The sequence below is a fragment of the Giraffa tippelskirchi genome, chromosome 6 (genome assembly GCF_054371585.1).
Source record: "Giraffa tippelskirchi isolate mGirTip1 chromosome 6, T2T-mGirTip1v1.2.pri, whole genome shotgun sequence".
NCBI classification, from domain to species: domain Eukaryota; kingdom Metazoa; phylum Chordata; class Mammalia; order Artiodactyla; family Giraffidae; genus Giraffa; species Giraffa tippelskirchi.
The window spans coordinates 160,938,358-160,955,694 of NC_137280.1; the positions used below are offsets into that span (position 1 = coordinate 160,938,358).

Here is a 17,337-nt window from a genome sequence, read left to right on the forward strand (position 1 = left end):
TCTAAGAGCGTCACTGCGGCATTGCTGCGCACATGCATTGCACATTCTTTGCCCTTCATCTGTTATTGACATAGGCATGCTGTTGCCTTGCCTCAGCTTGACCCAGAGGGTCAGTGAAACTTTCCCAATTGTTTGTAATTTTTATATATAGGCTGAGTTTTTCCATATATTTCCTTGGCAGTTGTTTTCCAAGTTAATTAAAAGTTTACATTTTAATTTTCCTGACATACTCCACTCTTTCAAAGGACTTTCCCCCCCTCAAATCCTTCTTTACTTATCTTGGGAAAATTACCAGTAAAGCATTACTTTCTACTCTTTTGAAAGCTACATGAAACAGTTATTCATGTTTATTGCTTTGATCTAAGAGCACATTCATTTCTTTAATGGATGACTAAAATCTTTCATTCAGCTCTTGGCTGATGAAAATACAATTTCTGATTTTTTTTAAATATCTCTCTCAAATTTGTATTCAGACTATTGTCAAAGAATATGTTAAAACTCTACTGAAGAGTAAAATAATGAATTTTTCAAGACTATTTTATCTTAGAAAATTTATGACATTGAAAACACTATTCCTCTCTAACCTAGTCTGTGAGGCACCTCAGTTGGTATCAACATGGAAATCTTGTGATACTCCATGGTTCTCTCTAATCAGGGAAACTCCAAGTAAGGTATAAATTACATTTATTAATCTACATCTAACGTGTAAATTCCATTCATTATTTGCAGCTTTTTTCGTTTATTCATTTTTGCCAGTCTTGTTATGTATAGAGGGCTTCCCTGATAGCTCAGTTGGTAAAGAATCCACCTGCAATGCAGGAGAGCCTGGTTCAATTCCTAGGTTGGAAGATCTGCTGGAGAAGGGATAAGATACCCACTCCAGTATTCTTGGGCAACTTTCAATTTATGATTCAGTGTCTATAAAATTCTTTAAAAAATACATAGTCACTAAATACTTGTTTGATCACACTTTAATCAACTGGTACAATATTAAAGAGAACATCCAGAAATAAAGTAAAATTGAGTTGTTGGGACTAGGGAAATAGGGAGTGGGGACAAGTAATCTGGGGAATTCACAGTTGTATTATGAATTTCTTTAGAAGTGTATAGCTGGCACAATATCTGTGATCACAGCACTATATTTAATAGTTAATGCAGTATAAAACTCAAAACATTGAATGGAGAAAAAGGACATTCTTATAAAAGTTGTTTTCTACACCATATCAAAGGTGAAGTTTGAATTTCATTGGGCCGGAAGGCAGTAACAAACTTGATCTGAACCTTTTATAAAATTACTCTTTCAGTTGTCTTATTATAACCAAAATGGCACTCTCATAAACAAATTACCTTCCTACAACCAGTTGCAAGAGGCTACTCCTTCCATCTAGTAGGATATCAAAAGTATTTGTGGTCCATCTTAAACTTCAAAGTCATTATGTCCCTGCTTAATAATTTTTCCTATTTTTAAATTTGTGTTCTTTTGCTTACAAAGATCTTCCCTGGTAGCTCAGACGGTAAAGCGTCTGCCTACAATGTGGAAGACCCAGGTTCAATCCCCTGGGTCAGGAAGATCCCCTGGAGAAGGCAATGGCACCCCACTCCAGTACTCTTGCCTGGAAAATCCCGTGGACGGAGGAGCGTGGTAGGCTACAGTCCATAGAGTCACAAGGAGTCGGACACGACTGAGCGACGTCACTTTCACTTTCTTCTGCTTACGTCATCCGTGTCCTATTCATATTTCTGTGATGACCGTTTCTCATGATATCCTGCCTTCCTAGGTCCCCATTTCCCTCTTCACATCTCTCTCTGCCCTCCTTTCCCAGTTTCTCACTCCTACTGGTCTTTATCTTCACTATGAGCTCCCATTAGGTGATTTTCAACAGCTCCCTTGATTTCCTCACCAACATGACTCTCTCCTTAAGCAATTTTAACATTCATCATTCTAGCCCATGTCACATACTTCTCTTTTTGCCAGCCAGTTAGTGCTACTCTGCCATAGGTACTAATTTATTCTAAGTAACCTTAACTGAGCCATCTCTGCTTCTCAGTGAGCCTTTGGATTATCTTTACTTGATTCTTAGGTAATCTTCAGGAAACAGATTGCCCATAAGTCTTGTGCTTAACACCTTCTATTCTCACTCTCTATATAAGAAATGAAAACAACCTGATGTTCTCTCACTTACTTTATCTGAACACTGCTTTTTGTTTTCTCCCTTCTTTGCCACTTTTCCTCCCATTTAGATAGGAAGTAAATAATTCATTCTTACCAAAGCTGACCCTCTCAACTGTCCTCATCTCTGTTTTTCTTCTTTTGGAACTGTTTCATTAAATTTTCTACAGTTGCCTTACATCTTACGGAGAAGGAAATAGCAACCCACCCCAGTATTCTTGCCTAGAGAATTCCGTGGGCAGAGGAGCCTGGTGGGCTGCTATCCATGGGGTCACCCAGAGGCAGACACGACTGAAGTGACTTAGCATGCGTGCATGCATCGGAGAAGAAAATGGCAACCCACTCCAGTATTCTTGCCTGGAGAACCCCAGGGACAGAGGAGCCTGGTGGCTGCCGTCTGTGGGTCGCACAGTCAGACACGACTGAAGCGACTTAGCAGCAACTTGCATCTTAACTATCTCTCTATTCTAGGTCCTTGCTCTCCATCTAAAAACCTGCATCACTTTTCAGTGCTTAAAAGAACTTACTCATTATCCTGCTGATTTATCCAGTTACCTGCCTGCCTCTCTTCTTCACCAGCAGACTTCTTGCAAGTGCTCCGTACTCATCACCTTCTGTTCTCTGCCCAGCGTTGCTGTTCTCTTCCATTCATCACCCATAACCTTGAACACCAAATCTGCTGACCTCTCGTGTCCTTGTCTTTAAAAACTCTTCTGCATAAGTTGTACTGGTAACTTCCCTTCCTTGAATAGTCTGCCTCCCTTGGTTTTCACAATACTCTCTTCTTTTTTATTTTCCTGTAAATCCCAGGCCATGACTCATTCTTCATGTGACTCATAACTCTGGAATAGATGTGTTTTCCAGGGATTGCCTTTGCCTTTTTCACATCACCGTGGTAATTTTCAAATCTATCCACTTGAGCTCAACTTGTTTTCTCACCTTCTTTTCTGTCCTCTTCCCGGGAATAAGAGATTGTTCTCAGAAGTACAAAACTTGTCCATGACTTGCCTGCCCCAGTTTCTCTGATCTCTGTGTTATTGTTTCTCCCTGTTCCTTCTATTCTTCCTCTTAATCCTTTTCTCATTTCCCTAATTTTGAAGCCAATATAATTTTTTTTTTACTTGATAGCCGTAGACTTTCAGGTCAGGAGTTGTCAAAACTGATCATCAAAATCGCTCTTTCACTAATGATGGTTTGATGAGTCTCTTTACAGCCTCAGTGAATTGGAGTCTCCAGGGATGCAGTCCCAATATCTGTATGATTTTTAAAGTTCCTCCTTGTCTTCTGATTCGGGGGTGCTTCACCGTTAGGTTCGTTGTCATATCTTTGTGTCCATCGCCTTGTTTCTATTGTGGGAGCCACTCCTCCACCACGTTCTGGCCCCAGGTCTTCATCATGTCTCTCTTGGACCACTGCCGTGATTTCCTGACTAGTATCCCTGCCTCCAGCTTTCTGTCCACCAATCTGTTTACTTTCCCGTGAGATTAAGGAAATTTCTCTTCTGACTGGGCACTCATCTTCTCAGAAGTTTTAAATGCCTCTTCATTTCCTGTAAAATCATTCTGGGTTGCTTAACCTGGTCCTCAAGATCCCTTCATGACCTCATTCTTCTCACTATTAACCTTTCTGGACCTGTCATGCAAGTCAGAAAGGGATATTTTGCACTAATTTATGCGCTTGCCTTTTTGCCTTTCTTTCCTACCTTAAGCTCAAAATCCACATGTTCAGACATAGCTCATCTTTAAATTCCAGTTGAAATTCCATCTTCCTCACAAAAGCCTTTCTGATACCATCTATGGGAAGTAACTGCGGCTTTCCCTGAATTTTTATGTAACTTGATCCCTCTCTTCTAATATTTATCTTCTACCTTTTATTATAGTGTGTGTGTGTGTTCTACCTTTTATTATAGTGTGTGTGTGTGTGTGTGTGTGTGTGTGTGTGTGTATTCCCCACGCCATGGAATTCTCCAGACAAGAATACTGGAGTGGGAAGCTATTTGCTTCTCCAGTATATCTTCCCAACCCAGGGATCGAACCCTGGTCTCCTGCATTGCAAGTGGATTCCTTCCCATCTGAGCCACCAGGGAAGCCCATATACATATATTACATATATATATAAGTATATATATTACATATATATGTATATATATATAATATTTGAAAGAAGATCCATATGTAATTCATCTTTTACCTGTCACATTTTATCTAATACACTTTTGAATCTTAAATATATATGTCTATTTATATCTATGTTTTTTGAATAATAAGCAATTGCCAAAGTTTATATAAAACTGTTCTAAGTATTTTTCATTTCAATCATTAAATCCTCACTGAATTCAATAAAGCATATTTAGGAGGTCCTAATGTCAATCCATCCTAAAAGAGATCAATCCTGGGTGTTCATTGGAAGGTCTGATGTTGAAGCTGAAACTCCAATACTTTGGCCACCTCATGAGAAGAGTTGACTCATTGGAAAAGGCCCTAATGCTGGGTAGGATTGGGGGCGGGAGGAGAAAGGGACGACAGAGGATGAGATGGTTGGATGGCATCACTGACTCGATGGACATGGGTTTGGGTAGACTCCGGGAGTTGGTGATGGACAGAGAGGCCTGGCGTGCTGCAATTCATGGGGTCGCAGAGAGTCGGACACGACTGAGCGACTGAACCGAACTGGATGTTCTCTTTATTGTACAGATGAGGAACTTGTGCATCAGAGCAGTCAGGTAACCCACCGAGGTCACACAGCTGGTAAATGGACCTCAAGTAATCTGGCCCCAGAGTCCATGCTCATCACCTCTCTACCATTCTGCCTCTTTTAGAATAAATCCCATTCAGTTAACGTCAGTGCATGCTTTTTAAAACAATTTATTTGGCTCAGGGCCCTTGTTCAAAACATATCTTTTCTTTTAATTGAATTTGACAGAAGGAAATTATAAAATTTAGTATAAATTACCTTCAGGAAAGCAAAATGATATGATTTATAATTAGGATGCATCAGCTTCAAGAAAGAAGTAGAAATTGGGTCATAGGAAACACTAAAAATGTTGAAGAGCAATTTGAAGCTCTGTTGTACAGTTTTATAAGACAGTGTAAATCGATGTGGTTGTAAATCAACAAGTAATTTAAATGAACAATTGTTGATACTTACACATTTAATTATATGATTTCCAAGAAGTAGGGTGATTTTCCTCTCTCCAACATTCTCCCCACTAATGCCAGAGTCTTTGCAAGTAAACACAATCTATGGTTATATGCCACCATGAAAAATAATTTTTTTTTTCAAATGTGGCTCACAAACTTTGCAACATAATAAACTTCACTTAATTTAAAAAAAAAAAGAGAGAGAAACAAAGGAAAAATGTAGACGAATCTGTGTAACCTATTAAAGATGACATTGAATAGTCACAGTAATACTACTACTACTACTACTAAGTGAGTGGCTGCATGACAGAGGCTTGGAAAGTAAGGAAGGGAAGGAGAGAGGGGAGGAAAGATAAAAGGAAGAAAAATGTGGAAACATAGTTTTGAGCCTGAGGTGAAAATAAGCTCTAATATCTACCCTATATTTACTACTAATAGCTGACACCTGAAATACTAATAGCTGAAATGGTCTAACCATTAACAATGTTAATTTCCACATGAAAGAGGAAAAAGAGTTAAAATTAAAATCTTACAAATGTTTAGATCTACATATAACATTGACAAACAAATACAGAAAGAAAATTTTAAAGTTTGTCATTAGATCCAAGTCATGTTGGTAAGATTACTTTGGCCACCAACATATAAATATTGTCAATGTAGGTGGTTTTCTTGGGACGGCCTCCTTCTCGCTAGATCATACACATGGCCATTCACCCAGCAGATTGCCTTTCTTTCTTAGCACAATGGTTTGTCTTTCTTTTCCCTGTAAGGGCTTGATCCAAGGTTGTTAGTAAGAATGAGCAATAAAATATTAGTTCATTTCCATCGCATAGACATTCCTGGCACACCTGTGGGTACTGTGCCATTGTTTAAATAGACAATGATAAGCTTTTATATAACACAGGTATTACACCACTTTATGGTCTGTTATTATATATTCTTGAAAACAGCTCTCTTTGTGGGTTTGGTATTAGTTTTCTATATTTACAGGTATAGTTAGACAGTAAATAATATCCCCAAAGCATTTGAGAAATACATAGCTATATTTTTAAGATCAGACTATGCCCTGATAATCTGATACCAGAATATCTGTTGGAAGAAGAAATGCAATGAATCACGTTGACAGGAACCAAAAGATTCCATTCAAGTGGACTTTTTAGAATAGTGATGTGGCAAAGGAAATAAAATAAACATTTTACTCAGTGTTACAGTTTTGTAATGTGAGGGCTAGAGACCCAAATTAAAGAAAGGAAATATAAGCGTTGAGGTCAGCTGGCATTTATTCGGATCAGGGGTCTCTACCAGGAAACAGTTCTGGGAACTGACATATTTAACACACTGTAAAAATATTTTCTTGAGCACACAGAGTTATTTTTAGTGTTAATTTTTCTGAGACATTGTGTCAGAATTGACTCAAGACTTCAGTGTTGAATTAGAGCCTATTAACTTGTAATGACGGCTCTGTGATGTACTATCAAATTATCTTTAAACATACCTGGCTAGTCATGGCCAAATACACAGTAACCTAATTCCTCAAATTATGAGACCGTCTAGTAAGATTTAAAATATAGAAGTAGCAGATTGAAAGATGCATTGTACATTTTCATTGTATTATGAAAGCCAAGTGTGTTGGGAATTGCTCTTAGGTGCCTGAGCATGCCTGGAGATGACTGTTTTGAACTCCTTCACGGCTAAGTAACTGGTAATGTAGTTAGAAAACTAGGTTAAGCCAGTCTTCGATTGTTGGTTGGCTGACTTCATGTTTGTTTTAGAACTCTGATCTTCTAAAAACGTTGGTCATAATGTCATTTTATGAAACATTTATGAAGTATGTAGAAAGTTGCTATGTTGGTTGTGAAATCAAATGATAATTCTCCTTCCCATAGTTGCAAGACATTTTTTCTCACAAGGAAAAAAAACAGATCATTTCACCTTTTCCTTAAGAATCACAGACCTATTTGACACCCCCCCCCCAGTTGGATATTATCTGGCAACTTTGAAGTACATGATTCAAATGGAATTACTCTAATAACAGTGCATGCAAGGTCCATGTGGGTATGTCTCATCTAACTTGATTATTCTCCTTAGATTCAAAATTATAGCCTGCAAATTGAAAATTATATATAGCTTTTGCAAGGCGAGACCATAATTCTAGGCTTGTACCATTTTTTTTCAATCCCAATAAATCACCCTGAAAGTAGGCCTGACACTCAACTGTCTTCTAATGTCCAGGAGAGCCCGAAGTCCCCCATTGACAAAGTACTGCTGTTTAGGTTCCCAGAAGACTTGAGACTCCTTTGAGAATTTTCTCATATTTCTCTTATATCTGGAAAATATGCTGTAGGCCAGTATTGACTTTCTGCCTGCAGAGTCAATATATTACCTGTGCAGGTCCCTCCAAATTAGGCTTGCCTCCTTCACATCCCAGGAAAGGTCAGGATAGATCCATATCAGAACATGATAGCTGTAGGCATCCCATGATAGTTACGTTTACTGTGCCTACTTTATGTCTAAGATAGCCTACTAGCTTCTTGAACTATCTTTTAGAGCAAAGATTTACACGTTGTGGGTCACAATACACTGGTGAGTTTCATTGCAGCATTTTAGAGTGAAATGGGATGAGATGGGATGGGTTGGAATGGAGTAGAATAGGATAGGAGAGAATAGGAAATATCAAAGGGGACAGGGGAACAGAAGACCTGGAGAGGTTCATGTTAAATAAAGGTTCATCAGGAACTTTTCAATGATAGTTTGGATGTGAGTGTGCACATTAAAAACAACCCTCCAATCTGTGTGATCTTCATATTTCACTGGAGATTATTAATTTGGTCAGGATGGCTAAAGTGAAGAACCTGGCACATCATTGAGTTGACATACAGAGTGTAGCCTGCTGCAACAAACATGTGCAACTGTGTCTGGAGTCTGGAGCCAGAGGAGTTAGAGTGGATTCCCTGTTGTCCAGGTGGGTTCTCAAGAGCTCTTCTGGGAATGTGTTGAAGTACTGAGGCAAGAAGGAAATTCTAAAATAGAACCAAGTATAGGACTAGTGACCAAAGATTAGGAATACAAACTACCCAAATGAAGTAGGGAGCATTTCTTTGAACAATTTACAAATCCCATCTGTAAGTTTGTTGTCGTCTCTTCCAGCCACAGTATCCTGACTTGACAGCTTTGTGAAGAATGGGCCCTGTTATCTTCTATGACATTAGGTTTATTTGCTGAAAACACTAGAGGATGGCTGTGCATTGTGTCTTAACCCTTGTTAAGAAAGCTCAAGAGCACATTTAATATTTTCTCACCAGGGAATGAATCAGATCAATGAAACTTCTTGGCCTTCAAGTATTTGTTCATTTCAGAATAAAGGCCCATATTTTAGAAATAAGACCTTTTGATGCCTTCTTTTCAATTACCTTTTTTTCTAATTTAAAAATGATGCATGCTTATTGTTGGAAATAGACCCATAAATATCTTAAATCCACATTATTTCACAGTTGTCTTCCTTGTTTTACATTAATGAGTTTGTTTTAGTAGCACATCCAAATTGTTAGAATCAGAAGGTCAGTGAGGTAAAATTAAAGCAAACACTTTAGAAGATTGTAAACACAGAATAAATTTCAGCTTCATGTAAATGAGGTGTGATTTCCATAATAAAGCCATAATTGTCACTGGTGCATAGCAATAAAGCCAAGGCTGCAATTACAAAGAAAAGAGATAATTCAGCACCATACTTTCTTTAAAAATGGCAATGAAATTCATTGAAGTCATATTTTACACTAAAAAATAAAGAGATTTTGTGTATTCTCAGTGGAATCTACTAACTCCCATAAGTAGACTTTTCTAATGATAGTAGTACTAAATAACAAATGCCCTGGCTGAATTTTTTTGTTTGTTTTTTCGCTTTCTACAAGTAACTTCTTTCACTAAAATCTTTTCAGATTGCTTTGTTTTTCACATTAGTGATTCTTGATAATGAAAGTATTTTAAGTATTTCAAGGATTTATTTTTTTTCTCCCTCATTGTGGAACTTTATCTTGACACAGCTTGTCTTTTTTATTAATAGTATAGCTTTCAAAAAATAGTAGTAAAATATGCATAACTTAAAATTTACCATTCTATTTCTAAGCGTACAGTTCAGGAGCAATAAATGCATTCACAGTGCTGTGCAACCATCACCACCATCTATTTTCAGAACTTTTTCATCATCCCAAACATAAACTCTGTACCCATTAAGCAATAACACCCTCATCCCCCGACCCCCACCCTGCCCCAGCTCCGGGTAACCTCTGTTCTATGCTTTTTCTCTGAATTTGCCTATTATAGGCACTTCATGTAAGTGAAATCTTACAGCATTTGTACTTTTGTGTCTGACTTATTTTACTTAGCATGTTTTCATGGTTCATTCACGTTGTAACATATGTCAGAATTTCACCCCTTTTTAAGGCTGAGCAATAGTTCATTGCATGTACATGTCACATTTTGTTGGGTTGTGTCCACTTTTAGGATAATGTGAATGATGCTGCTGTGAATACTAATGTACAAATCTCTTGAGTCCTTGTTTTCAGTTATTTTGAGCATCCACCTAGGAGTGAAATTTCTAGGCTATATAGTAATTGTATTTTTAACTTTTTGAAGTACCACCAAACCATTTTCCACAGCAGCTGCACCATATTTCATTCTCACCACCAAGGTACCAGGGTTCCAATTTCTCCACATCTTTGCCAACACTTGCAGTATTCTAATTTTCGACAAGAGCCATCTTAATGGGTATACATAGTATCTTATTGTGGGTTTAATTTGCTTTTCCTTAGTGACTGCAGCTTGTAGGATCTTTAGTTGCAGCACGCAAGATCTTCAGTGTGGTGTGCATACTCTTAGTTGCAGCATGTGGGCGCTAGATCCCTGGCCAGGGATCGAACCTCGGTCCCTGCACTGGAAGCATGGAGTCTTAACCTCTGGACCACCAGGGAAATCTCAACAGTCTTAATCCAGATACCATTATTCCATGGGCCCCATACTGTGTTTTAAGGGTTTCCTTTTATTGGGAACATTGGAATGATTCTGTTTTCTATTAACAAATTCACTCCTAAACAATTCTGTTTTCTATTAACAAATTCACTCCTAAACGTAACTTGTTAACATTGCCTCTTGTAAATGGCTGCATCGGTAAGCAGTGCTTACACAGCCAGCAGAAAAGTTACTAGCCTTTCACCAAATGTGAAGTATCAGCTTTGGAAATATGTAACTAAACACTGTTCATTAAAAGAGCATTCATTTTCAGTTTACCAAGTGGATTCCATAGTAGCTTTTAAGCAGAAGCCTGTCCCCTCCACTTTTATTACCATCTCCCGCTCTCACAGCCCTTCATTTGATCACTGTTACTCTTGACCCCACAGGCTTCCCAGGTGGCACTCGTGGTAAAGAACCCGCCTACCAATGCAGGAGACACAGGTTCAATTCCTGAGTCAGGAAGATCCCTTAGAGAAGGAAATGGCAACCCACTCCAGTATTCTTGCCTGGAGAATCCCATGGACAGAGGAGCCTGACGGGCTACAGTCCATGGGATCACAAAAAGTCAGACACATCTGAACGACTAACACAACACACTCCTCTTGACCCCAGAAAGGTGAAAGGTACCTCCTTTAAGTTAACCATAAAGCCAATGAAGTATACATTTTAGGGCCTCTTAACTTACATTGGCCCCTTCCAAGATCTTATCTAACTATGCTTTGGAAATTTTTATTTTTTAAAGAAGCTTGTCAAAGTTTTATAAACTTCAGGCCCACGAAATCCAGATTTCCCTCTGGATATGTTTCTTCCATCTGAAATCAGGTCTGAATCATTGTTGCACGGCCGGAAAAGCAGGCAGGGGTCTTCTGTTCGGTATGCTGAGTTATTTACGACTGGCTTTCTTTCCATGCAGTTTCTGATCTGGGGTGCCAAGCTACCACACTTCTCTGCAGAGTTCTGGAAAAGCATGAGCTCTGGGTGTTTCTCGCCAGCCCCGGTATGCTCTTTTGGCTTGTGCACTGAGCTTTATCAACACACAGCACTCGTCTGGCTCTCGGCGCTCACACGAACATGCAGGCCAGATTTTGAAAATTTGGTTCCTTGCTATTCATGCAAAATATGCATGTCCTTTTGTACTGTGCACAGAGCCATAAATAGAATCTTGTACTTGCACAGTGAGAGCAAAGAAGGCAATTGCCAGACTAATACCTAATCTTTGAAAACTTTCATAAGCGTAGCTTAGGCAGTTTCCTAAATATTAGGGTATCGTGTCAGAAGTACAAATGAGTCTTCTGGCCTTTATCAAACTGTATGACTTCATTAAGCAAAAATGAATTTAAAAAAAAAGACTAAATAAACCTTAATATACTCACTCCTGTCCTATGGTAAGGCATTAATGACAAAAGGACTATTCATTGGTAAATTATATGTTGCATTATATTATTCTTATTTGCTCTGTGTAGTGGTAATAACTCAAGACAATTGACATTTTTTCTATGAAAAGGATATCTCACAAGATGTCATCATGGTCTCCTTCTCAAAAAAAAAAAAAAAAAAAATGCTCATGTTCCTTCTTCCCTGCTTTTTCTTCTCTTCCGGAACTATTCTATCCTAATGCCATTAGTTTGTACAGAGCAAGGTATGCATCCACTGGAAGGTGTCCAGGAAGGAGTGTCCCAGCCCCATCACTGTGAGGGGGCATCCGTGTGAAGGGCGGGCTGTACTCACAAGGCTCATGAGAACCTGAGTGGGTTTGCAGGGGGCCATCTGTGCCAGGGACGGATGACAGCAATGGGAGATTGGTTGCAATCAACTCGAGCTGATCAAATGGGCAAATATTTTAGGAATAACAAGAAATACATTGCTTACCAACAGAGAAGGAAATTAAAATACAGAGAAAGAGAAAATTACAATTAACCTTGTGGCACTGGATTGGAATTGGAAGTATTGCTATAAACAGATGATTTTCACTATACAGAGATAGATATAGAAATAGGGATGTGTGTATTGCACGCGTGTGCACGCACGCGCATAGACATGTATTCTCTAGCTCTGAGAGGACTTGGGAACAGCAGTAATCCAATACCAAAGACTATACGCAGCCGCAGACCTTGGTTTCTAAACACCCTTCTACCCTAAAAGAACCCAGGACTGTGACATCTCATACTGTGGAAGTATGAGATGAACTTGAAACATCTCGTTGGGTCAGAAAGCAAGGAAATGGTGCCAGAACGATGACCTGACAGAAGTCACAGAAACCATCTTGAAGGGGCGCCCATTAATCAGACTTAGGACAGTTTGAATATCGAAATAAACAGGTAGTAGTATAAGGCCTGTCCATGGGGTCTCAAAAGTCGAACGTGACTTAGCAACTAAACAACAACGTATACTATAACCCATTACACTGAGAATCTATGAACCTATATGATAAAAATAAATAAATGAATAAATCAAATATTTGATAAGTGAAAAAATATTTACCTAGTTCCTCAGTAGTGCCATACAAGATACATACTAATTACAAAGGAAAAAAAGACTAGCTTTATAGTGGAGAATTCATGCAGCCACTACCTTAATCAAGTGACCAAAACGAATACCCTAAATAATGGGACAAATTGAATTCTTGTGGAAACCAATAGAATTCTATAAAGGAACCCAGCATCACTTCTGTGATTTCTGGCAAAGTTTATAATCTAAATCATGAGAAAATACCAAACTCAAATTTAAGGATGCTCTACAAGACAGGCTTCCCAGGTAAGTTCAGTGGTCAAGAATCTGCCTGCCGAGCAGGAGATGTAGTTTCGATCCCTGGGTCAGGAAGATCCCCTGGAGAAGGAAGTGGCAACCCATTCCAGCATTCTTGCCTGGAAAATCCCATGGACAGAGGAGCCTGGTGGGCTGTAGTCCATAGAGTCGCAGAGCAGTTGGACATGACTAAACAAGAACAACAACAAGATCTGATTCACTTTCCAAATCTTATACGGCTTGCCATTTAAATATTATTATCTCCTCTTTTAAGATTATTATTCTAAATCCCAGATATCAGAGATAAAGTAGAAAGGGTAATGAAGTCCTTTGGCCCGGAAGAAATCTGTTCTGGGAACTGTCAAAACAAATTTTGTGATAAAATAATGGTAGAATAAGCTTACTGTTGACAGTAGTGAATCAGTCACTTCATCTTTGCTCTTAACCACAGCTGTAAAGCTTGGTATTCACTCAGTCAGAAAAAAAGATATGAATACATATGTTTCCATTACATACAAACCAGTTCATTAGTATTTCAAAATGTTAGACTAGGCTGCTGTAATTTTGGAAGCACACTGCTGCCTGGCATCTTCTGATGGAGAGAGCTTGTGAGCAGGTTTATATCCCGGGCCTTTCCGGGGATCGAAATGCGAGTGCATCTCCGGCGCTTCCTGAACAGGCCAGCAGGTGGTAGTCTAGGAGAGGAACAGGTCTCATCCTCCTCCAGCCTTGGAGGGCAGAGAGAGAACAGAAGAAATGTACACTCAGCAATGTTCCCTCCTCTTCTCTGGAATCCCTAAGAATGGGATTTCCAAGGTTGTTCTTTCAAAACAGATACTTGGGCACAGAGGGTATCTCCAGGAAGGAGCTAAAAATAATTTTGTGTACGTGTATGATTATGGAGTATTCTCAAGTTCAAAAATTCTTTTTCTTTTCTGGTGTCTAGAAATTCCGCTGGTTTTGTATCTCTTTGCCCTGATTTCGATGACATGGCTTTGGGGAGGCCTGCACATGGCTTACAGACACTTCTGGATGTTGGTTCTGTTCGTCATTTTCAACAGCCTGCAGGTAAGCCTCACGGTTGGGTTACAGCACATACGTGTCCTAGTGAACACAAGGCGTGGAGTTTCAACATAAAGGAATCAAGCATCCACACAGAGGTGAATTCATATGCCCAAAACATCACGCCGAGTGTTAGATCAAAATGATAAAGATTGTGTTAAACTTTTTTAACACCTTAAATATGGCTGGGCTTCTAACTTGCTGGTTATACAAATAGAAAGACGTAAAATCTTTACCCTCCTTCATTTTGACAACACCTAAGTAACTACAAAAACATGTTTCTTTTTCAGCAGGATTGATGTTTATAAACTTTACAGATGGCAGCTATCTAGGGCACATGCATGTATTTGGACTGGGTTTGTGTCTAAAAATTAGATCCGCTGAGAGTGAAATAACAATGATGGTCAAGCAGTTCCCTCTTAAGTCTGGTACTTGGTGTTTTGGTTCACTGAAAATGATTGACATCCTCCAAGTCTGGCAATGCCTAGCTGAAGTTAGCTTTGTGAGCATGTTTGGATAGCATAACTAGGAATTATATAACTAACAAAAATTAAAGCTGACTTTTTTGTGCTTTTGTTAAATGGAAAAAAAGTTGCACCCTGAAATTAGCAAATGGAACAAATGAACTCATTTTTTTTTCTTATTCTCCAAAGTGAAAAGATCTGTCTGTAGGCTGAAACAGTCTCTTGAATTTATCAAGGATTTCTCTAAACAGCCCTTGTTTGGATCACCATCTTATAAAAAAAAAAAAAAAAAAAACTTCTGTAGAAAAAGTATTAGGATTATAGCACACAACTGAAATATGACTCAAACCATATTTAGGTTTGCTTTTTCTGAGACAGGTTTGTTAATGAGATCATATTTAACAAGGTGGTGCCTAATCAGGTCATAATATCCATTTAGGGAGGGGAAAAATACAAAGTAGCTTAAACATTTGGAATCAGGTTGATACAAGTTGACATCTAGACATCTCTCAATAGAGTTATAATTGAGTACCCAGTACTAGCACAGTGATACCAGTGCTGCCATTACAAGGACAAAGATGACAGCCCTGCTCCTCTAGGATCTGATGATTCAGAGAGTAAGCAAACAATTAGCTGTAAAGGTATACCATGGCAGGTGCCATGTAAACACAGTGTTATGACAGCAGAGTGGAGGACTTGTTTACTCCTGCCCGGGCTAGTGTTTGAGCTGCGCCCCAGAGGTTAGCCACTCAGGTCAGAGGCCCTGTCTTGGTCACCTTTGAATCCCTGGGCCTAGCAGAACTAATACCAAAGTCTACACTGACACCCTACAGATGTATTTCATTTGGTGAACACACAATGTGCACAGAACAGGGTTTAAAAAAAAATTTTCTTTTTAATATTTGCTCAGTTTTAAAATTTCACATCAAAACCTGAATGTCTGGCTTTTCTTTCTTTAAGGGCAGTATTTGCATGGCAGCAATTTTCAAGTCCCGAGTAAATGTTGCCCTCTTTAGATGAGGCCTGTGACCTAATTATACTGGATATATTTCATTCATTTTACCTGCTCCTAGTCTGTGTCACCTTTGTGTGTCGGTCACTTAGTCGTGTCCGACTCTTTGCAACCCCTTGGACTGTAGCCTGCGAGGCCTCTGTGTCCATGAAATTCTCCAGGCACGAATACTGGAGTGGGTTACCATTTCCTTCTCCAGGGGATCTTCCCAACCCAGGGATCGAACCTGGGTCTCCTACATTGCAGGCAGATTCTTTACCATCTGAGCTATAGGGAAGTCCAATAAGTGACAAGCAGACAGAGTTGGGTATTTCAGGCAGAGAATACAGTGTTAGACTAGGCTGCAAAACGGAGATATGGTTCCTCTTGCCTACACGTGGGGAAGGAAGAAAGGTTATGTAAGTAGAAAAGTAGTGTTGGCAGAGGAGAAAGAAGCCTGGGTTGTCTTAATCGCCGTGTTTCCATGCTCCAAATGGGATGATAAACTTCAGCCTTTAGGTAAAGGAAAACCGTCAGAGTTGAGTTTTTTGTTTTTAAATTTGGGGCATTGTTAAATTTTGAATAGGAATGACATGCTCATACCTACTTTTTAGAAGGGTAGCTGGAAATGTTTAGGAGGGTGTTGAAAAGAAGAGCAGCTTCAGGCAGGAAGGCTGTTTATAGTCCAGCCTATAATGTTTGAGAGTGTACCTGAGAATAGAGATAGGTGACAGCTTTGAGAACATTATAGAGATAAATATTGATGAAATTTGGTTTAGCCAATTAAATGTCGGAGTTGGGGGGTTCCCAGGTGGTGCTAGTGATAAAGAACCCACCTGCCAATGCAGAAGACATAAGAGACCTGAGTTCGATCCTTGGGTCAGGGAGATCCTCTGGAGGAGGGCATGGCAACCCACTCCAATATTCTTGCCTGGAGAATCCCATGGACAGAGGAGCCTGGCGGGCTACAGTCCATGGAGTCACAAAGAGTCAGACACAACTGAAGTGACTTAGCATGCACCGGATGTTAGAGAGTCACCTAAAGATCCTCGCTCAGGTCCATGGCTGGGGACTGACTCCTTTGGTCAACATGGAAATTACATCAGGAGAGAGTCCTAGGGAATATGCAGTGGAATTGGTAAGATTTGGGAGACTTTGGTAAAACTAACCAATGTTTTAGTAAGAAGGCTAATGAAAGAGAATCAAGATATGGTGGTTTGGAATTTCTGGAAGAAAAGAAAGCTTCAAAAGAAGACCCCTAACTCTGTCCAGGGTAGCAGAGAAGTTAAATAGGATAAGAAAAGGGCAGTGTGGTCTAGTGCACTGGTCTCCGAACTGGAGTGTCAGCAGAGGCACGTGAAGGACTTGTTAAAACACAGATGGTAGGCCCCACACCCAGCGTTTCTGATACAGTAGATTAGGGTGGGGTCTGAGAATCTGCATTTCTGACAGTTCTGGGTGATGCTGATGCAGCTACTCTGGAAATCAGTTTGAGAACTGCTGGTTAAAGTGTGACTGCAACTCCACCAGCCTGCTATCTGGTTGACTTCAGCTGAGTCACAGGTATTTACTCAGTTCTACTTTCTTCATCTATGAAACAAGAATAAAGACCATTCAAGATTACAGTGTGATTTAATTAAACAGCATAATGTGTGTAAAGCACACAGTACCTCATACGTAAAGAACAGGGTGTTTTTGTTTGTTTGTTTTATTCAAGACGTTTAATAAAGAAAGCAATAGCTTAGGAAGAAAGGTTGG

The 17,337-nt window shown here is 39.4% G+C and overlaps 1 protein-coding gene across 1 annotated transcript in view; it reads left to right on the forward strand.

Annotated features, from left to right (window-relative positions):
* ADGRV1 (adhesion G protein-coupled receptor V1) overlaps positions 1-17,337 on the forward strand; it is a 537,185-nt gene that overhangs the window by 453,907 nt on the left and 65,941 nt on the right. The window contains exon 87 of the mRNA XM_081504948.1: positions 14,009-14,130. Coding sequence (XP_081361074.1) covers positions 14,009-14,130 — 122 coding nt within the window. The remainder of the gene's footprint in view (positions 1-14,008; positions 14,131-17,337) is intronic.